This window comes from Pongo abelii, chromosome 6, assembly GCF_028885655.2.
Source record: "Pongo abelii isolate AG06213 chromosome 6, NHGRI_mPonAbe1-v2.0_pri, whole genome shotgun sequence".
NCBI lineage: Eukaryota > Metazoa > Chordata > Mammalia > Primates > Hominidae > Pongo > Pongo abelii.
The window spans coordinates 136938848-136961706 of NC_071991.2; the positions used below are offsets into that span (position 1 = coordinate 136938848).

The window sequence follows — 22859 nt, forward strand, 5'->3', positions numbered from 1 at the left end:
TGCTACTTATCTATTCATTTTTAAATGATGATGTTTGATGAACAGAAGATTTGAATTTTGATACAGTCAATTTTGTTAGTTTTTTCTTTTGCGCACCTTGCTTTTTTATGTCCTAAGAAATCTTTGCCTATCCAAGATTGTGGAGACTTTTCTGCTATATGTTCTAGAAGCTCAATAGTTTTAACTTCTGCACTTAGATTTATGATCTGTCTTGAATTGGTCTTTGTATATGTTGTGAGGTATGGATCAAGGTTCCTTTTTTTCCCATATAGACAGCCAGTTTTTCCATATAGATAGCCATTTGTTAAAGAAACTTTCTATTTCCCATTGAATTGCTTTGGTGCTTTAGTTGAAATGAATTGACCCTATAAGTGTGGATTTACTTTCTTTTCTTTTTTTTTTTTTTTGAGACAGGGTCTGGCTCTTCGCCCACGCTAGAGTGCAGTGGCATGATCTTGACTCACTGCAACTTCCACCTCCCATGTTCAAGTGATTCTCATGCCTCAGCCTCCCAGGTAGCTGGGCTTACAGGCATGTGCCACCATGCCCAGCTAATTTTTTGTGTTTTTGGTAGATGTAGGGTCTCACTTTGTTGCCCAGGCTTGTCTTGAACTCCTGAGCTCAAGCAATCTGCCTTCCTCAGCCTGGATTTACTTTCATACTCTGTTTTGTTTCATTAATTTATTTGTTTATCTTTACAACAATATTATAATTCATTCTTTTTCAAAATTGTTTTGACTCTTCTTTGGGTTCTTTGATTTTTCATATACATTTTTGTAATCAGTTTGTCAATTCTACAAAAAAAAAGTCTGCTAGCATTTTGATTGAGATTGCATTGAATCTATAAATCAGTTTAGAGAGGTAATTTTAACAATGAGTATTTCAATGAACAAGGTGGTTCTCTGGATTCATTTACAATTTAAAAAATTTTCTCTCAGCAATGTGTTACAAGTTTTAAGGATAAGCTTTTACATATTTTATTAAATTATCCTTAAATATTTTTTATTTTTGATGCTATTATAGATGGTATTGTTTTTAAAATTTCATATTCCAATTGTTTTTGCTAGGATAAAGAAATGCAATTGATTTTTGTACACAGGCCTTTTATCCTGTAACTTTGCCAGACTGACTTGTTAGCTCTAGTAGATTTTTATGTAGATTGCTTAGGATTTTGTATGCAATCATGTTTTCTCTGAATAAAGACAGTTTTACTTCTCCCTTTTCAATATTTTTATTATATGGTGTTTCATATTATACAATCTTGTATTTTGTTGATTTTTTTAACTTCTATAAATAATGTTGAGTAGAAGTAATGAGGCTGGGTGCGGTGGCTCACGCCTGTAATCCCAGCACTTTGGGGGGCCAAGGCAGGCAGATCACAAGGTCAGGAGATCAAGACCATCCTGGCCAATATGGTGAAACCCTGTCTCCACTAAAAATACAAAAAATTTAGCTGGGTGTGGTGGCACACGCCTGTAACCCCAGCTACTCGGGAGGCTGAGGCAGGAGACTCATTTGAACCTAGGAGGCAGAGATTGCAGTGAGCCAAGATCGCGCCACTGCACTCCAGCCTGGCGACAGAGCGAGACTCTGTCTCAAACAAACAAACAAACAAACAAACAAAAAACAAACAGAGTATATACGAAGACATAAAAGTGTATGTCAAGTGATCTTTTTCAAGGTTACCTGTAATCTAGCATTGCTTTAGAAGTGACAGCAAATGAGGAGTGACCCTGTAGAAGAGACCGTAGACCTAGAGATCTCTGTACATGGAAAACAAGCATTTACAAAATGGAATCGATGGTCTTACAATACTGGATGAAATGTCTAATTTCTAGCTATCAGTTTCTTCCGTATAGAATGAGGGTTGGGGTTGATGCTGAACAGTGGATTTTTTTCATCCTCAGGTAGTGCAAGATGGTGTATGGGAAGCCATGAAGGAAATAAATTTCCTAAGAGGAAGTTTGTGTGGTCCAAGTTGGATATAAAATGTGTGAGGTGGGTGAAAGAAAGAGTCCCAGATTGCTTTTGTTTCTTGAGACCGTCTCGCTTTGTTGCCCAAGGCTGGAGTGCAATGGCATGATCTGGGCTCACTGCAACATCTACCTCCTGGGTTCAAGTAGCTGAGATTACAGGCGTGAGTTACCGCGCGTGGCACAGATTCCTTCTTTAAAACTGAATGCTGGCAAAAAGGAACGACTGAAAATGAAAGTTAAGAGACATGAGGACATCCAACCCTAATAGTGTTACATCTACACTTTGTTCTTAATGTATGCTCTGCTTTTATACTTAATATTTGCTTAAAGTTAGCTATTCTAGTAAAGGGTTGGAAAGCACATATAAGCTAGACTGTCATAAAAAACTTTACACTTGTTTGGAACAGGCTAGGGCATAGCTGCTGACACCCAGCCATGTGCCCTAAAAGCAAGGAGGGGTTTGTGATGCAGGAGCATGCCCTCTAGAGCCAACGCCACAACAGGGACCATCACAACCTGGCTGCTAAGTGAGGGCGCCGTTTACTTGTTTGCTTGGTCTTTCTCTAGGGGCTGCCTTGGCTAGTAAGCAGCTGATCATTTTTATTACCCCAATATTAAATATGCTTAAGGGAAATATTGACAACAGTAAGTTTGTCTTTTCACTTTAGACTTAAGCAACTTTATGGTGCATGAGTGTGAGCTCCTTGGATACAGCTACACTGCCTTCCCCTTTGACCCACTCGTATCTCTTTTTTTTTTGAGATGGAGTCTGGCTCTGTTGCCCAGGCTGGAGTGCAGTGGCATGATCTCGGCTCACTGCAACATCCACCTCTTGGGTTCAAGCCATTCTCCTCCCTCAGCTTCCCAAGTAGCTGGGACTACAGGTGTGTGCCACCACACCTGGCTAGTTTTTGTATTTTCAGTAGGGACGAGGTTTCACCATATTGGCCAGGCTGGTCTCGAATTCCTGACCTCAGGTGATCCCTCCACCCCCGCGCCAGCCTGGCCCACTCGTATCTCACTGGTGTGCAGAATCTACTTCCCTTTCCGTTTCCACACGATGTGATTCCTCTCAATGCATTTGTCATAAAAATGACAAAATGCATGATGGAAGAATTCTGAAGCTTTGTCCAAATGTGTTGCATGGATTTTATGTAGTTTACATTTTACCTGAGTTGAATTTCATCCGAGTTGAAGTGTGGGCCACATTCAGGGTTTTGTTTTTATTACTGGAATTCTGGGAGATGCTGAATTTGGAGAGTGGAAAGGTGGGTTGGGGGTTGGATGAAGGTGGGCTGAGGGGTTTGTTCATTCACCCGAAGATTCATTGACCACCCACTCTATGCCTGGCATCATAATAGATGCCCTGGAAAGAGATGAAAGACAGATCTTTACCTGCAAGAATGTTAGGGTTTTGTGGGGAAGGAAAATAAGGGAAGCAATGTTGACAGTGTGGCCTAATGAGAACAATGCACAAGGCGCTGGGAACCGAGACCAGGGCTGACTGCCTCAGTCAGGAGCATTAGGGCAAGCTCCCCAGAGAGGGCACTCAGGCTGGTTCTTGAAGGACATTTAGGAGACATGGCTGAAGGTCTGAAAGAGGGCGGGGACACTTGAAGGAGAAAGGGCCCTCGGGAGAGAGGAAAGGACGGGGGAAGGACAGGGCCTTCCTCCCCTTTGGCTGACGGGATCCGAGGTGGCAAGGCAGATGCCACTGGGACTGGAGGAGGGGGATAAGGGCACTCTGTCCAGCAGCCTTAATCTCTTTGGGTTGCCTGGGGAGTAGAGGTCTCATGAGAGTGGGGCTCAGGGCCTGGAGAGATTGGTGTTTCCCATTAGCCACAGAAGTTGCTGCTGGAACAGAAGACCTGGCGAGGCTGGAGGTTATTCGTTTTCAGGGCTTGGTGGTCTTCCCCAGCAGCCCTCGGAGCAGAGGTGGACGGCAGAATCACTGAGCCATTGCGAGGGGGTGTGGAAGAGGCAAAAGGCAGCGAGCTGAGGGTGTAGGGGAGAAGGTGGGTGGAGGGAAGGGCTGTGGAGTTTAGTCTGGCCAACCCAGAGGCACAGAAGACCGAGGGCTTGGAACCCAGAGCTCCCCAGACTTGAAAATCCTGGAAATGGAAGCCAGGATGAGTGCTGGGTGGAGAAACAGAACCCCTTATGCATTGCTGGTGGGAAGGTGAAATGGTACAGCTGCTGTGGGGAACAGAATGATGGGACCTCAAAGAGTTAATCTTAAAATTGCTGTAGGATCCAGCAATTCCCTTGTGGGTACACTCCCGGGAGAACTGAAAGCAGGGATTTGAACAGATCTTTTGCACACCAATATTCACAGCAGCATTTGCACAACAACCAAAAGGTGGAAGCAACTCAAATGTCCATCAACAGATAAATGGATCAGCCCAATGTGATCTCTCCATACAATGGAATATTATTCAGCCATGAAAAGGAATGGAGTTCTGAGGTATGCCATAACATGAATGAACCTTAAAAACATTATGCTAAGTGAGATAAATCAGACACAAAAGGACAAATATATGATTCTACTTACATGAAATATCTAGGATAGGCAAATTCATGGAGACAGAGTAGAAGGGTGGTTGCCAGGGGCTGGGTGGAGGGAGAAATCGGGAGTTGTTAATGGGGACAGAACTTGTGTTTGGGATGATGAAAAAATTCTGGAAATAGTGGTGACGGCTATACAATAATGTGAACGTATTTAACGTTGCTAGTAGTCCACTTAAAAATGTTAAAATGGTAATTTTATATTATGTATATTTTACCATAATTTAAGACAAAAAGAGTGTCAGTAGGCTGGGAAACCCCAGTCCCAGCAGGATGTGGAGTTTCTTAGGTTTGCTGAGGTGGAGCTGCTGCAGGCACAGGGCCTGGACGGGGTTGTGGAGCACATAGCTTAAGTGCGGAGTGGCAAGGGCCCTGGCGATGGGCCAGCAAGCCACGATGCTGCGGGTGCTGATGGTGTCTGGTGAGATGGCAGGGCCTGGGTGCAGAGGATCCGGGATGCATGTTGGAAAGCTTCTAGGACAGCAGGTGACAGCCACACCTTAGGTGTCAGGGACAGAGATTGGGAGCAGATGAGGCTGAAATGGCTTGGAAGAGGCAGCAGGAAGCTGGGAGACTCTTAGCCCCACTCAGCTGCATGGGAATTGGTAGTAACGTGATCTCAAAGCCCCCCACCTCTCTCTGCAAATGTTCAATGCAGTGGTGGCTTCTACACATTTCCAGAGCCATTAAATAATCTCGGCCGGGCGCGGTGGCTCATGCCTGTAATCCCAGCACTTTGGGAGGCCAAGGCAGGTGGATCACCTGAGGTCGGGAGGTCGGGAGTTCGAGACCAGCCTGACCAAAAAATGGAGAAACCCCATCTCTACTAAAAATACACAATTAGCCAGGCGTCGTGACGCATGCCTGTAATTCCAGCTACTCGGGAGGCTGAGGCAAGAGAATCACTTGAACCTGGGAGGCGGAGGCTGTAGTGAGCCAGGATCATGCCATTGCCCTCCAGCCTGGGCAACAAGAGCGAAATTCCGTCTAAACAAACAAACAAACAAACAAACAAACCCAAAATATGTTACTTGTAACAATAACCTCTTTGCTTTTATGACAGGTCTGGTTCCAGGATAAATAAGCATGCCAGGCAGGTGTACAGTGATTTCAAACAGTTTAATGTAATTCCAAGACAAAGTGTGATTACATTTCTACACATATACAATATGCATATGTGAGTATACAAATTTTAATTAATAAGTCATTTCACCTCGGAGACCGAAAAAATGATCAAAAAGAAACTGTGAGTAACAAGCTATAACATAGTTCACCACAATGGGACCCCCCCTTTTTCTCACCCTACAGTTAGTAATATTACAATTAAAATAACTATATTCTTCTATATTTTTTTCTGTTAAAATCATCTCATAAATTTACAATGCTATTATTAGTTTCCAAGACTAATATAAATTCACTCCATTTTTCTACAACGAAAATGATTAATTTAGAAGCACACGACGTCATGATGAAAAACACAAGCATTTTAGTAGCAAGGACTTGATCAGTTAAGAATTAGTTTTCTTGTAAAACATTCTAAAGCCAAGTAAAATATCCATTCTTATAACATACCTATAATATGAGACTAAGGAATAGGTTACATATAGGTCTACAACACATTGGTTTGTCTTTAAAAAACAAAAGTAGACATTTATAAATAAAAAAGAGGGACAATTCACATAGGAAAAAGAGGTACACGAGAAAATACTGTTGCACGCAATAATTTTCACACAGATTAACATGGATTAACACTTTTTATTACAGAAACCGTACGGTGAAGGAACACAACAGACCAGGGCTTTCATAGGGTTATTGAGATTGAGCTGAGATGACCTGGGAGAGAAAGATCTAGGTGAGATGACCCTGGGGAGGGAGCCACGTTCCTTGGACCTGGTGACTTAGTGTCGCCAGGTCTCCTCTTCCCTGTTCTCATTTTGGGGAGTGAGTCTTTCTATCCAGTGTCCTGAATTCATGAGCAGTTGAAAGGTAAACATTTCTACAGATCCATTCTCTTTCTATCCTAATGGATACCATTTTTGGAAATGTGATAGAATATCAGAGGCTACAGCTCAATACATGTGGTCAAAGCAAAACGGGATGGAAAATTCCAGTCACTCTGATTTGTTGCCCCCGTCACCCACCGATGCGCTTGAAGCTGGGACCCAGTGAGAGCAGTGGCACCCTACAGGGCCTGCTGGCTCTGCCGTGGTGAGGTGGATGACAAGGGCCCGGCGCCACGCATCAGCCCCATGTGTGCGGAGTGGCCTGGGACACAGCCCGTGCACATCCAAGACACCAGTGCTGACTCCGACCTCTAAAGAGCTCCTCCTCCTCCTCATATGTAAAGCTATACTTCTCCTATCAAATTTGGTTTGATATATATACACAAACATATATATCAACATCTATCTCTATACAGTGATTCTACTAAACTAGAAATTCTGCTGCCCCAAAGTATGACTTTCTTGTCTATTTCATTTGGTTAAAAAAATGCACACAAAGAGGATGAAGAGATGATCTGGGGGCTAGAGATGATTGTGCCCTGGAAAGTCCATGAAGAAGCTTGAAGTGAGCAGGAACACAAAAGGGAGGAGAGCAGAAACGGGGGACCGACTGACTCAGGGCAGCGCAGACGGGAACATCTGCTCGGGGCTGGGTGGGGCGGGGCGGGGTGGGGGTGCGCTCTCTGTTCCATTCGTTAGTTATAGGAAGCTACCAAGGATGCGCATGGTCAAGTCACTTTCTACTTCCCAAGTTCCTCCTTATAACCTGAGCCAAACAATTTCAACAATGACAATCCATTGCCCCTTCAGCCCAGCAGGCGACTCTGACAGGGAGGTGTGACCACCAGTCTCAAGGCTGAGTGGGGCCTTCTTGCCGGCTCTCCCGCTTTCTGGGAGTCCTGGGTGCCTTGGCCCAGGGCAGTGGTGACAGCAGGGTGGAGGCAGAGGTGGCCCTGGGGACAGTGACCCTATATAAGGAAGGGGGCGGTGCCAGGAGAGATTCGTTTGGAGATTGGTTACAAGGAAGCTAGGGAGAGCAGAGGCAGAGCCCTTTTTCAGATACAACATACTTACTTTTCAAATGAACAAAAGGCAATTTCTATGTTTTAAAAATATAAGCCCCAAAAACAATGACACAAAATTCATTTGGTTAATTCATGTAAAGGAAAAAACAGCAACACCACCACACAAACAGGAAAGTGGCAGTATGATTAGGAGGGTGAGATGAAAACTATTGTACAGTAACATTTCCACCAAAAGACTGTCGTAAGAACACGCTGTCAATGCAGTTCACAAGGAAAAAGCAAATGTGGTATTTTTCTGTATTTTTTAAAAGCTCCCTGGTCCCAGGTGTTTTGCAGTTTTCAAGGTCTTATCTGCTAAAGGAATGCCCTTTAGGTCACAGCAGGTCCTCTGCAGTTTGGTGGTGGCACAAGAGAAAACATAAACCAAGACTCAGGGAAACTGCCATTCCCCCAGTCTGTTTCTGCGTGACAGTGGGGCCCATTCCCGTCTCGAAGCATCTCTCTTGTTCCAAATACGACGTCTGTTTACAGTGCGTCTCAGTGGACCAGGCTGAGCTGCCCCTCTGTCTCCACTTCCTCCTGCTCAGCCCTGATCATCTCTGAGAGGATGCTAAGGTCCCCCTCCCACCGAACTAGACTTTGAGTCTAAGCTGGACAATGAGTAAAACGTAAACATAGCCTTTTACATTGATTTTGCTTTCAAGGGGAAAACGAATAAATGACAGCAGATATATGGAAAACCCAGCCAGCGACCATGGGAATAGGGGTATATGGTCCTCCCCTATAAAACGCTGATCAAAATATCACCCCCGGCCCAGAAGTAGCAGCTGTGCCTTCATGGTCACCTGAATCCCAGTCTCTTCTACTGCCTGGTGCCTGGAAATCAGTGGATCTAATAAAAAGTTAAATATTCAAATCAAGACAAAAATCAATGAACCAGGTTATCTGTTCTCAATGACTCTTCTAAGATGTCAGAGAGAAGACCTTGAAGACAAGTGTTTAGACGACACGCATGAGACCTTCGCATCTGGCCCGGGCTGTGGACTCACACCTTCTCCCTCCATCTGGATTGCCTTTCATGTTCTCTCGAGTTCACATGGAAACTAATAATCCGGAGGGAAGTGCACATGCCGGACTACAGGAGAGTCTGGGACAACACACCTGCCTTGGGGGAGACACAGCCTCCAACTAAGAGGCATTCACTGGGGTTTGCGGATGTCAGTTATAAACAGAACTTTTCTTTAAAAAGTACCAGTCTAAATGTAAACTATAAAACACTTCAACTATAAAACGTAGCCAGAAATATGCTTAAGTATCCACAGTCAATTGTTTAGTTTACTCATTTAAAATGTGACTGTCTTGATAGCTTAGAGGCTAACAGCATTTTACAGTAGCTAAAAACATATATACTTAACATGTGCATTTGAACATCGCATTTGAGTACAACACACAAAGAATAATCTCTTCCTTGGTTTAATTTTTGTTGTAAAGATGAGCTATTTTCAGAATTCACTTAAGCAACGATGACCGGGGGTATGAAGTAATCATTATTTTCAGCCCACAGAGAATTCATAGTCTTTAAATTCCAAGATCAAGCTGGCTACATGATTTCAAAAAAGGCTAAAACCAGGATGAATGCCCACATTTGAGGTAATTATTGCCATTAGGTCACAGTTTGTGTAAGATAATGTATCTAAAACCTTCTAAAAAAAAACTCTTTAGGTGTTCTGCCAGAATTCCAGAATACCTACTGAAACCAACCAGGATCTCAAACTCCGATTAGTTAGGTTTGCTTCCAATGGAGTTAAAGTTCTAAAAGATTCTAGAACTTGTGTAAACTACCTAAGAATTTAGGCAAACAAGCCTGGAGCCAGTCAACAAAGAAGGTTTTAAATGAAAAAAGGAACAAGAAACCCACTCAAAACAACTGAACAAATATTTCATAATAAATGATAATAGTTATTTTAAAAATTAAAAATCTAGTCCTAAGCATTTCTAAATTCTCACCATCTTTCAACCAAATAAAAATGCATCTGTATTTCTGTTAATCTCATACCAGGGCAAGAGACACTCCTTCCTTTTATCATGAAAGCTGGCTGGTTTTCCTGTTTATACAATTGTTGCTATTTCTTTGAGAAGAGTATCTATCTCAAAAGAAAACGTTCTTTTGTTCCTCTAAGTCTTGTCTTTCTTCCACATCTACTTCTTTTTTTTTTCTTTTTTTTTTCTTTTTTTAACAGAAAGAAAAAAGTTCCTGGAACCAGACCCACATATGGTATTTACAAATTTGGTGTGAACCCTGCCTCTGGTTCTGCCCAGAGCTGAAGAGTGAATCTATTACAGAGATCAGAGCTGTCAGGATAATTATCAAGTGCAGTAAAAAATAGCATTTTGAAAAAAATATATACCTTTAGTATTGCCTTTCTAGAATTAACTATAAGCAAGAAAAACTTATTTTTTAAAGAAGAAAAGAATACTTCTTTTTCACTCTTACTTATAAGAGCTGGTTGTAGCAGCACTACTAAAGCTAGTTGGTATGCTGGAAAGAAATCTAAAAGGAATTCTATGAATCAAAAGAAACTCTCCAGAGATTTTCTCTAAACATCAAACTAATTCTGCCCCTTTTGCCTAAATCCAACTCAGGAGCCCCCTCTTTGCACAGTCCTTTAGCTGAGTCCCACAGTGCGCGGGATGGCACAGGGTGATGCTGTGTAAAGGCCTTTCTTTGCTCAGACACGCAGGAGACAGCTGTGGCTAATGGCTGCAAGCTCAGTTCTGGAGCTGGGCAGACTCAGGTTCAAGCCCTCCTCATCCCTCATGAGTTGTGTGGCTCTGGGCAGTTTCCTCAGCTGTAGAGGGACTAATATTGCGGATCTCACAGGGCTACCGAGAAGATGAAACAGGACAACCCATGAGCAATTTCCAGCACAGTGTGTGGCATGCAGGAAGCAGAAGTATCACTAAATGGTTCATAGAAATATGAGGCCACGCGTTGCTATTAATTAAAAAAGTTGAAAGATTAAAAACCACATCTCAGGAAGGGCCTGATTAACAAAAAAGGGAACCTTGGGGATTCTGGCCCATCACTGCTTTATCCTTCCAACACCTGCCACTTCTCAGAGCATCCGGTCAGCTCCCTTATCTATAAATGGGGGCTGTTATCCCCCTCCCTGTGGGATGGCTGTGGGGGGCCCCTTGAGACAACGCTCATAAAGGCCTTAGCCTGGGAGTCGTGAAAGCATTCAACAAATGTTGGCTATTATTTACTTGAGAGATATTGCGAATTTTAACAAATAAGGGACAGTCAGTGTCATGTTCAACACACGGATCTGAGATGAGGGGCTCCCAGAGGCTTGGACAAGTCCAGCGGGGGGCATCAGGAAGACCCTCTCTGGTGCTGGTGTTCTGGGACAGGAGCCCTGCAGGGGGGCACTTCTCTGCAAACTCTCACTGGGTCTGAGGGAAGAACGGCCTGGAGTTCTTTTCTGAACTTTTCAGAAGCTGCAACAAGAGAAACCTCTACTATGCTGGGTCCCTCTAGTGAGCCACGGTGCCAAAAGCCTCCAATAGGTTTTTTTTGCCTTTAAATCCTGTTTCACCGCCTTCCATTCTCTAGCAGCCTGAGATTTTACTGAGTCTGGTCTGTGGAGATGAGAAGTGAGAGTTCTAAGGCATCAAAGTGGAGAAGTACTGCTATTCCGAGCCCAGCCCCCGCGTGCTCTACACCCTTGATGCAACTGAACTCCTGGCAGCCCTGCTTTGCTCGCTCCCATGGTAGCCTGGGATTAGTCAAGCCCACGTATTGGTACGGCACCTTGTCTCCCGATAGCAGCAGCATCGAAGGGGTCTCTTCCACTCCTCTTAAAAGAATAGCACAGTTTTGAAATAAATGCAATTTTTTTTTTTTTAAAAAAAAAGGACAGAGAGGAAAGAGAAAGACAAATAGAATTGCATCACTAATGATGTCATTATTGCCTGGAAAGGAATGAGGGGAAGGCCATTTTGTCCATTTCTGGAGGCGTCTTTGAGAAGGGTTCTTTGGCTAAAGAAAGGAACAGCTTCACCTTCCTTTCCAATTTGGTAAGGACATCTCTGGCCTGCTCAAGTTTGAAGCTTCCCCATCAGAAATCTGTAAAACACATCAGAAGGAAAAGACACAGACAGGGAATGAAGCCCACAAAGTCCCTGGGGCTGGAATGTCTTGTGGCAAAGTCACTCCTGCTGGCACTGTGGAGTCCCAGGCTGGCCTGCAGAAGGAACCCTCGCCTCTCTTGAATTCTCTCTGCTAGTTGACAGCACCGAGCCATTTCCTTCTTTCCATTTTCTGTCCTAGGGGCTACTTGACAGGCCAACAAGAGTGGTGGTCCCACACCCCACCCTGCCCTCAGCATCAAAGAGAACCTGGGACGAAAGCTGGGGCGAGCTGGGGCCCCACGTCGCTCTCTCAACCATGAGCCATCAGTAATACTTCCCGAAGCCTCCTCATCTCCTTCCTCCAATTTCCAAGAAAGTTTGTTCCACTCACTCACACACGCTCACACGGCCTAAATCTTCCACCCCAAGCTTGTTCCAATATGAGCGTTTGCCACTCCCAAGGTCCAACCAAGGGAAATCATTCTGTCGGCAGTTGGGCTAATCTCCCCTTCCCTTCCTGATGTCCATCCACCTTACACGTTGGTGTCTGGGCAGGCTGAGTCTTCTAGGTTGAAGAGGACAAAGGTCAGCTGGGTCCCCCAGCCTGTGAACACCTCAGCCACCAGGAGATGAATGCCGCTTTGCTCCAACCCTTCTTTTTCCTCTGAATTCCACTGACCGCACGCTCCACTTCACAGTATTAACTGGCATCAAGCCTCGACTCTCCCACCCCTTGATGTGCTCACCCACTTCCCTTGGAAACATCCAAAACATCATGAAGAGGCCCTAAGCACAGAGACATGGGGGCCCACATCCAGACGGGCCAGTCAGAACCCAGTGAGCAGAAGCAAATCGCCCTGCGGTTCACCAGGCTCCAGTTAAACACTCGTCCATGACCTGACATTTCAAATCTTCCCCTCTTCCTCTGAACGATGTTTCTTCAAATGGGAAGGAGGGAGCCCACGAAAGACTACAGGATGCTCTAGATGATTCGTGGGCTAAGTAAGGACTACGTCGGCATCCCTCTGCTTGAGAGCTTGGTCCTAGTGACAGCAGCCTATTTGCCAAGGTGACTCAATGGCAGATTCGGCCAGGTATGCAATTGGGCATCCAGGGAGCTGGCCTCTCCTGCAGGGAGCTTCTCCTGGGGCTTCTGACGTGGCAGCTCCCTGCATGGCGGTAGAGGAGGCCATCGGGTGAGGACTAGGAGAATGTGCACTAATGTTTGCTGAGCGTCTGTGGGGCTGGCATCGCCCAATACCTCCCTTCCCTTCCCTTCGGTGAAGCCGGCTATTTCACCCCTTTCTTCACCTGGGGCCTAGCACTTTGTGGGTCTGGGGACAGCGTGTGAGCACCCAGCACACACAGCACAGTGCACTGAGGATGTGGCCGGAGCCCAGTGGGGATGCTTTCAGAGGGGGCACAGCCTGTGATGCCTGAGCAGCTGCCCAGCTTTGTTCAGGGTTTCTCTGGCCTCCTGCCATCCCTCCACCCACTTCCAGCTGGCTAGAATTGGGTGCTGGGGGCATGCATCACAGGGGGAGGGGGCAGGCTGAGGAACTGGGTGTTGTGGTGAAATTTCCTGGGGGAGGTACCACCTGCCAGTCACTCTTACGCCACCTCACTGTGCCCAGTGGCTTCTGGGAGGGGGCAAATGTCTCTGCATTGAAGAATCTAAGCCACGCCCCAGGTGCGCTGATGGGAAAAGGGTAGATTGTGGGGAAGCAGGTGGGGTCACCTCTGGGAGGGAATTTTCTTGCTTAAATATCAGAGGCAAGCCAAAGATTTAGTTAACAGATTTCAGAAGCATGGGAGAGCTCTGAGGATGTGGGAGAGAAGCCGGCTAAGGGCTGGACAGTCAGTGACTCGACATTCCCTGAGCCCATGAGATGCCACCTGACGTTGCATCCCAGGCCTCTGGGATCTAGAAAATGACAACCTTGATGGTGACCATGTTGTCAGAAGCCCAATCAAGGCTTTGATTCTTCTTTAAACTTTTGTTCTGTGGTGGATCTTTCTTGACGTCTCTTGTTGGGAGAGAGATGACAGAAACAATTTTCCTACTTCCTAAGTCTTTCCTTTTTTTTTGCCTGACAAAACTGGACATCTGGATGTCCCTCCAGTCTACTCATATACTCACAGAGAGAATAAGTTTAAATATTAAAGAGAAAACACAAAGATACTTGGAATAAATGTGCATTTAGAACCCTGACTAAAATATCAACATAATGATCATAATTACAATGGTAATAAAAATAATTAGTACAATAATATTATCTTTATGAGCAGCATGGAAATTTCATTCCTGATCTGGAAGAATAAAAGGAAAGAAAATGTCAGGTGAAAGAGTAAGTAGCCTCCAACTTAAGCGACAGAAGAATTTTCTTTAAAACGAAAAGAACATTTTAAGCTGTCTTTCCCCCTAAAAGATCAGATCTAGAAAGGGCTGGAACTGAACTGTGCCCGGGAATCTGGGGTGCTCTCCAGTAAGGCGAACTGAGGCTCATTTGCAGCCAAGACTTGGAACTCGGGATGAGACCTAATGGGCTATTGCTGCCATCTGGCTGCCAAAAAGTCCCTAACAGATGGATTTTCCAGGCTGACCCAGCTGTGGGGCGGTGGGGGGGGTCCTCTGGCTTCTGTGTCCTCTGAAACCTTTGCTGCCCTCACCCTCTCTGAACTGATCATTGTCCTGCTGTCTCAGAAGGCTGCACTTCTGCACCTCCAGATAAAGACAGTATTGATAATGGCCCGAGGGGAGGGAATCTCCTTGCTGCAGGCCTCTTGCCGGCTCAGCCTCCAGCAGGCACTTGGCAAGACTGCCCGGCTGTGCCCAGCATTGAGCAGTCATGGCGTCCTTCCTTCTCGCTGAGGCCTGGACTAAGCTGTTTCCAGTTTGGGGACCTGTTTCTTTATAAGTAAGAATTTATGGTTGGGGTGGAGAAGTTTCCAGGGTTATTTCACAGCTAAGAGCTAAGTAACGGCTTCGTTACTGAGTTAGGTTGGCTATCACTACAAACACACCTTTCACAGTAGATCCTTGAGGGAGACTGCACAGTGAGGAAGTAAAGGGCAGGAGGATGAGGATGGGGCCGCTAACTCGGGAAAGATCTCTTTGCACCTTGGAAACCTGCCTGTGGGGTCAGCTAAAGACTCAACATCAGAAACAAACAATTAGAATCACCCTTTTCGGCCCCATCCTTGGCCAGATTCTCCTGCCATTCACATTCACATATTTCAGAGTTATTTACTATGAAGAGAGGGAACTCCCCACTTCTCCACACCTCCATCCCCAGCAGTGTCCGAAGCCTGAGAAAACCTCTAGAATGTATCAAAGGTGCAAAGAGGGCAAAGGGCAGATTTCTTTGGAAATTTAACTGTGTGAGTTTTTCCAAAGTGCAGCGTCAGACCCCCGGTCACCCTCATAAGTGTCCCTCCAACCTTCTGCCCACTAGAACCCTCGGAAACCAAAACCAAAATCATGTCTTGAGCAGACCTAGGTAATATGAGGAGAGAATTCAACAGCAAACAGAGGTTGGTGGTTGTCTACAGAGGGAGGGATCTGGCAAGATCGTTAGAGCAAAACAGCCCAGGGAGCCGGAGGAGAGAGTGGAGCCCCGGGTGAGGCTGAGAGCTCCAGGCTCTCGTGGCAGCGGGAGGGACTGGGGGATGCCGCCTGGGGCAGGAGACGGCTGCCTGGAGAGGCCAACAGTCCGGAAACCTCTGGCCTCACAAATGGCAGAGCTGGGGACAGAGTGGGGCAGGGGTGAAGGGTGGGGAGTCTCTCTGGGCCTCCGCCCACAAATTACAACTCAACTACTGCCACAACTCAACTCCCGCCGTCCCCATCTCCAAACGCACCCGCCGGGCATCTGTCTCCCATATTTCTTTCAAGATCCACAGACTCTCTCCTAGCTCCTGCTGGCTTCCCTGGCATCCTTCCGCTAGCAAACAGCCCAGGAAAGACAACGGGCATTAACATTTTAAAAAGAAAAAGAAAAAAAAAAAGGCCAGAGTAAACTGTTACAACAGCACAACAGAAGAGCTGAGATTGTGTCTGACTAGCCTCAGTTTCTTGGAGTACCAGTGGAAGTAAACCCTCACGCCGCGTCTGTCGCTTGGTAAGGCACTAGGAGGGAAGGATGCAGTGTCAAGACTGCGCCAGCTAGGGTGGCGGCGCCGAGGGCCACGCGGGGAGGGCGGCGCGTGCACACCCACACGTGCTCGCTCACCCGCACACCTGCACCGCCACATTGGTTACATGCCTATGTTATATCGCTTTTTTTTTTGTGCAATTACATTGAGGAATATTCTATTGGTATCACTGGAGTTGAACACAAGGTAGGAGACAAGGGTGCTGAGTGCTACATTCTACTAGGGTGTCTGACGACCGCTAGCCCTACGCTACGCGACTAGGGGTGGATTCAAAGAGAAAATACATTTTCAGAAAAGAAAAAAACCTAAAGTTTGCAACACACATTATTAATGACATTTGAGGAACAACGTTGCTTAGGGATTTATCCAGAGTGCTCAGAAAAAGAAAACTCGCCCCGCGCCCCCGGGGGGCCTCCCAGAAGCCTGGCCGTCCCCTGTCTTTGCTGACTAGGGAGCCCGGACTGGGCTTCGCCAATCCCACACCAGCTCCAAACATCAGCCTCCTCAGGCTGCAGCCTGACATTCTGGAGGGCTGTTGACCCTTTCAAGTTCTGGAAAAATCCCTAAATCTTATGTTCAATTAATTAAAAATCTATTTGATTTCCATATCAGGTGTCCCTGACAGCAAAGTCTTCCGTATCATTTGCTGCCATATGAAAATAATCTTTGAAAAGTTCATAAAGTTCTTCAAAAATTGGGGCCCCCCGCTTCTGGAATCTTCCTGTTGCTCTCTTCTCCTTTCCAGTTTGGCGTAGAATGGGTTCTTGAGCTGTGTTTTTTGTTACTGACTTTTTTTTTTCCTTTTTCTTTTTTAAAATAAAAACCATAGATTTCCCACCCTCTTTAATCCCTTCCTTTTAAAAATGTTCTCTTCTCTGCTCTACGTCCTCCCACTTCCCGGTTCAAGTTTCACTGGTGTCCCGTCCCGTCCCCCTGCCCCTGCCCCCCGCCCCTGCCCCGTTTGCATTGTGTGCGGCATCTTCAGTATAAAAGGCCAGGGCCCACGGTCCCAGGAGCGCCTCCCTCCTTCTCTCCCTCCTCCCTCGGGCCATTCTCTCCCTCCCTCCCTCCCTCCCCTCCAGTGTTTATATGTAAGGGTACTGGTTGACCTTGGCGGGGCTCAGTGGGTATCCAGTGTAGACGGTGGAGGCTGGCGAGGCGCTGATGTAGGTCTGGTGGGCAAATTGGGCTGGATACTGACTCGGGTGGATGGTGGGCGAGGGCAGGACCCGGGGGCCCATGCTCACGGGGACCTGGTGGACGATGCTGGCTGGGTAGGCAGTGTGCTGCACGGTGTGGCGCGCCGAGCCTTGCGAGGCCACCAGGTGGGCCACGGTGCCGGTGGAGCCCAGGGCCGCAGGCGCGGTGTAGGTGTAGAGGTGGGGCTGGGTGGGGAGGTGGGCAGCGGCGGCGGCTGCAGCCAGATGGGGGTGCACAGCGCCGTGGCTGGGGCTGTTGTGCGGGAAGGAGTACGGAGCCTGGCCCATGGTGGGAGTGATGTAGGCCTGCTGCCTTCGGTGGCTCCCAGTGCGGTCCGCGGTGATGTGCTGCTGAGCCTGGGGAGGAGAGGCACCAAGAGAGACGTCAGGGGCCGACACGTGGGGAGGAAGGAATAGGAGGAAGCGCAGGAGGGCAGGGAGGAGGAAGAGAAGGGAAAGACGCCAGAAGTAATAAGAGGGGCTTCCCTCTGTGTGTTGAGAAAGTAAAAATTTACTTGGGACCCGGCGCAGTGGCTCATGCCTGTAATCCCAGCACTTTGGGAGGCAGAGGTGGGCGGATCACCTGAGGTCAAGAGTTCGAGACCAGCCTGGCCAATATGGCGAAACCCCGTGTCTACTAAAATACAAAAAAATTAGCCGGGCATGGTGGCGCGTGCCTTGCCTGTGGTCCCAGCTGTTCGGTGGGCTGAGGCACGAGAATCACTTGAACCTGGGAGGTAGAGGTTGCAGTGAGCCGAGATCGCGCGAGTGCACTCCAGCCTGGGTGACAGAGTGAAACTCTGTCTCAAAAAAAAAAAAAAAAAAAAAAAAATTCACTTGGACTGAGAAAGTCTCGACTTGGCCTCCCACTCACTGGGCTGGGATGATACACGGATAAAGCCAGCTGCAAAGTTACAGGAGAACATATTTCTCCCAAGGATGTACAGAAGCTGTGAAGTATCAGGATGCCCCAGGCTGGAATGCAGTGGCATGAACCTAGCTCACTGTAGCCTTGAACTCCTGGCCTAGAATGATCCCCCCGCCCTGGGCTCCCGAGAAGCTGGGACTACAGGCGTGAGCCACCGCACTCGGCCAGGACACTCTCTTTGAGCAGCAGTTGCTTTCTTACTCACTGTAAAATCTTGTTCTCAAAATTATTGGCTCTCACAACATCTCTACAAAAAATTTTGAAAATTAGCTGGGTGTGGTGGCTCATGCCTGTAGTCTCAGCTACTCGGGAGGCTATGGTGGAGGATGACTTGAGTCCAGGAGGCGGAGGCTGCAGTGAGAGCCATGACTGTACCACTGCACTTGAGCCTGTACAAGTGCAGAACAAGACCCTGTCTTAAAAAAAAAAAAAAAAAAAAAAGTTGGCTCTCAGAAGCATTGCTGTTGGAAGTTCTCTCAGTCCAAATAAAATAGCCCTCTTCTACCTGGAGAACCTAAGTCACGTGACAGAGATATGGGCTCCACTGATGACCTGGGGTAGCACTTCAGATGAGGGGCTCTGAACACAAACACCCCATTTATCTCACTTTGTTTCTAGAGAAACAGGGCCCTGAGTCCACCATGTGAGTCAGGCCTGATGCTGAGCCCTTGACACAGCCCTGCGCCCACAGAAACTCGGGTCCCTCACATTTCACCTCAACCCACCCCCCTTCCTCCAGGTCCTGGGACAACTCTTACCCTTGACTTGGGGGCTGTGGTGTGCGGGCCCTCCCTGCAATGAGGTGGATGCAGGTCTGTCCCTGATGTCCCAGGCCAACAGGGCCGGGACACAGTGCTCTATCCTTTGCTGGGTTGAAACAGCAATATGTGGGCCATCCTATTTTTAAGCTCTGGCACCATGTCACTAAGGGCTTTGTAACATTAGACAAGTCGCTTTGCTTTGGGCCAGCTCTCTGTGCACCAGTGATATCAACTTCCCCAAGGCTGACCTGTGGTAGAAAAAGCCACCAGAGGTCACCAAGGGCATGTGCTGCCACCCGTGGCCAGGACTGCAGCCCTGTGAGGTGGATGAGGGGCCTCCACAGCAATCCTCTCTGAAGCAGAAGGATGAGGGGATGGGGGCTCTGCCTAGCCTGGGGCACCAGCTGTGGGGCTTACCTGGCTGAGATTGAGTGGCTGCTGCTGCTGGAAGTGGGGGCCCGGCCGCTGCTGCCGGTAGGTGATGGCTCCAGATGAGCTCCCTGAAGAGTGACCGCTGGTGGAGGTCACGTTGCTGGAGGACTTGGACTTGTAGGAGGACGAGTGGTGACTGGTGTTGACTGTGGCAGGAGGAGAAAGAGGTCAGATCGGTGGCAGGGTCCCAGCTGCCCAGAAGATGCTACCCGACCAGAGAACAGTGGTCTTCTAGGAAGAAACACGTGCCTGAGGCCGGGCAGTCATAAATCAGCCTCATCTCCCCTGGACCCACTAGGACTTTGCCTTGACTCTGGATGCAGTGGGGCTCTGGTTCACTCCCTCGGCTGGGAGGGTGGTCGGGGCTGTTACAAAGTCGGGGCTGCATGAGGGAATGAAGCAAGGGAAAGCGGAAAAGAATCAGGAGCGGCAAGGTGGGCTGGCGGCCTAAAGCCAGGCCCGGTGCCGCTCCTCCTGGAGGTGTTACTTCCAGCATCTGGAAAATGGGTAGGAGAGATCTGCTATGATTTGAATGTGTTCCCCAAAGTTCTTGTGTTAGAAACTTAGTCCCCAGTGCAAGTGTTTAGGGTGGGGCCAGTAAGGGATGTTAGGTCCTGAGGGCAGAGCCCTCATGAGTGTATGACTTCATCAGTGCATTAATGTTATCTCGGGAGTGGGTTAGCTATTGAGAGATTGGCTTTTTTGATGAAAACAAGTCTGGCCCTCGCACCCTCATGCTCTCTTGTCCTTCTGCCTCCTGTGCTGGGAAGACGCAGCACAAAGGTCCTTGCCAGATGCTGGCACCCTGTTCTTGGACTTCCAGTCTTCAGAACCGTGAGCCAAATAAACTTCTGTTGATTATAAATTACCCAGTCTCAGGTACTCGGTTACAGCAACACAAAATAGACTAAGACAGGATCCCTGCTTGGTCCCCACCATGGGTGACTATGAGTATCAGAGGAGACAGTGTCTGTGGTGGGACCTAATGAACTACTAGAAGCTAAAATAACCCTCAGAGTCACCTGGTCTAGTTACCTGCCACTAGGCAGGATGAGACTGAGTCATCCAGGGAATGGCCCTGTAAGCCAAACATGGCCAAGCACAAAACTGCCTCCATGTTATTGTCAAGGGGGTTGAAGAGTGGAAAAAACACTGCAACCCTCCAGAGGTGACCTCATGGTCAGCAGGTGGCTCCATTAACACTTCTCAAATGTAATTCCTGCATCTTGTTCAGTACAGACTCTGGCCAGCAGCTCTGGGAGGCCTGAGCATCTGCATTTCTGACAAGCTCCCAGGGGGTGCCAGTGCTGCTGGTTGGGGGACCACGCTCTGAGTAGCCAGGGGCTCTGAGAGAGGTGGGTTAAACCCTGAGCTGCATGGCTTCCATGTTACCCAGCCAGAGAGCCACAGGAGCCAGGAGCCTCTTCAGAGCCAAGTGGTTTTAACTCATCCAAGTATTTTCTGAGCTCCTGCTGTGTGCTAAGGACGATGACTGTGTACCACCGGGGACGGGGGTGGCAGGGAGAAGGCTGAGAGCGTGAATAAGGAGGAGGCATCACAGATCACATAGATGAGGTGGTGAGGCCAGAGGATAAACCAGGTGAAGACACTGACAGGCAGGGACAGCCCAAGTCCAAGGAGGCCACCAGAACAGGACAGGGCAGGACAGGGCATGAGTGTCCAGCCCAGCAGGGGCAAGAGCCCCAGAGGGCGGGAGCTCTGCTGTTGAGTGGGGGCCATCTCCCCACCCCAGCTTGGGTAGTTCTGCAGACAGGACCATCACCCCTTGATAAAAGCAGAAGAGATGCTTTACTAGGCCCCCATGTCCCTGTGCCTCAGCTCTCCTCCAGGAGGGGGCTGCCTAACACACAGCGCAGTATTAATACACACCTAAGTGAAATTTCCAATCAAATGCACCCAGATGCACCAGTCATAGCCATTCATTAAATGCAAGCACTTTTGTAATGGCAAAAGCAACAAACAGACCCAGACTAGTGAGAAGATACTGGACTTCCTTTTTTTTTTTTTTTTTTGAGATGGAGTTTCACTCTTGTCGCCTAGGCTGGAGTTCAATGGTGCGATCACGGCTCACTGCAACCTCTGCCTCTCAGGTTCAAATGATTCTCCTGCCTCAGCCTCCCATGTAGCTGGGATTACAGGCACCCGGCACCATGCCTGGCTAATTTTTTGTATTTTTAGTAGAGACGGGGTTTCACCATGTTGGCCAGGCTGGTCTCAAACCCCTGACCTCAGGTGATCCACCTGCCCTTGGCCTCCCAAAGTGCTGGGATTACAGGCATGAGCCACCACGCCGGGCCGACACTGGGCTTCTTTAGGAGCAAACCTGCATAATAGCCTAGGAAAGTGTGGGAGGGAGAAAATTCCAGACACCTTTCTCTAACTTCAATGATAACGGAAGCAGAAAAAGAGGGGTTTAGTAAGTGAAGGCTATGACAAAGCAGCCTGAAGACTGTGAGGTTTGTGTTGTATAGTTAGAAACCATAGTTACAACAAGCATTGCTTCTGTTCCTTAAACACTAAAGAACAGTAGAGTTAATGGAGAAGAAAACATCTTCCAGGTGGAAAGACAGGCAGATGGTCCCCCATCAAGAAGGGCAGGGCAGACCAGGGAATGAACAAGAGCCTGGCGCTGGGGCTGGGGGCTGTCCTGCCTCCTTGGGCAACCGGTCCTGCTGGGGTGAGATGTGCACAGAAACAATTCTGATTCTTTTTCTTTTTTTTTTTGAGATGGAGTCTTGTTCTGTCTCCCAGGCTGGAGTGCAGTGCTGTGATCTGGCTCACTGCAACCTCTGCCTCCCAGGTTTAAGTGATTCTCATGCCTCAACCTCCCGAGTAGCTGGGATTACAGGCATGCGCCACCATGCCCAGCTAATTTTTTTTTTCTGAGACAGAGTCTCGCTCTGTCGCCCAGGCTGGAGTACAGTGGCATGATCTCAGCTCTCTGCAGCCTCTGCCTCCCGGGTTCAAGTGATTCTCCTGCCTCAGCCTCCCAAGTAGCTGGGACTACAGGTGCCCACTGCCACACCCAGCTAATTTTTGTATTTTTAGTAGAGACGGGGTTTCACCATATTGGCCAGGGTGGTCTCAAACTCCTGACCTTGTGATCCGCCTGCCTCGGCCTCCCAAACTGCTGGGATTATAGGCATGAGCCACTGCGCCCAGCTGCTACTTTTTATATTTTTGGTAGAGACAGAGTTTGATCATGTTAGCCAGGCTGGTCGTGAACTCCTGACCTCAAGTGATTTGCCTGCCTCAGCCTCCCAAAGAGTTGGGATTACAGGCGTGAGACACTGTGCCCAGCCATGGTACTCATTCTTAGTCTAAGAACCAGACTGAGGAAGACTTTGCCCAGGAAAAAGGGAGCGCATTTTAAGAGAGAAAGGTAATGAGTAACCTCCTTTCCACCATCCTTTGTTGATTTGAGCACTTCATGTGTTGTATCTTGTACTCAGTTATTTTTCTTCATTAAGTTTCTGGAATGTGCTTGAAATATTTTTATCACCTTGACTTTCTATGGAGGACAGCTAAATTCCCTTTTTTATTTTGAGGTGGAGTCTCGCTCTGTCGCTCAGGTTGGAGTGCAGTGGTGCAATCTCGACTCACTGCAACCTCCGCCTCCCGGGTTCAAGTGATCCTCCAGCCTCAGCCTTCCGAGTAGCT

At 47.8% G+C, this 22859-nt stretch overlaps 1 protein-coding gene across 5 annotated transcripts in view; it reads right to left on the reverse strand.

Annotated features, from left to right (window-relative positions):
- Positions 1 to 5641: 5641 nt before the first annotated feature.
- HIPK2 (homeodomain interacting protein kinase 2) overlaps positions 5642 to 22859 on the reverse strand; it is a 233639-nt gene continuing 216421 nt past the window's right edge. For all 5 annotated transcript variants that reach the window (XM_024249427.3, XM_024249423.3, XM_024249422.3 and 2 more), the window contains exons 14-15: positions 19164 to 19324; positions 5642 to 17414 (exon numbers count right to left, since the gene is read on the reverse strand). In XM_024249427.3, the coding sequence (XP_024105195.1) occupies positions 16944 to 17414; positions 19164 to 19324 (632 nt within the window). In that variant the 3' untranslated portion in view covers positions 5642 to 16943. The remainder of the gene's footprint in view (positions 17415 to 19163; positions 19325 to 22859) is intronic.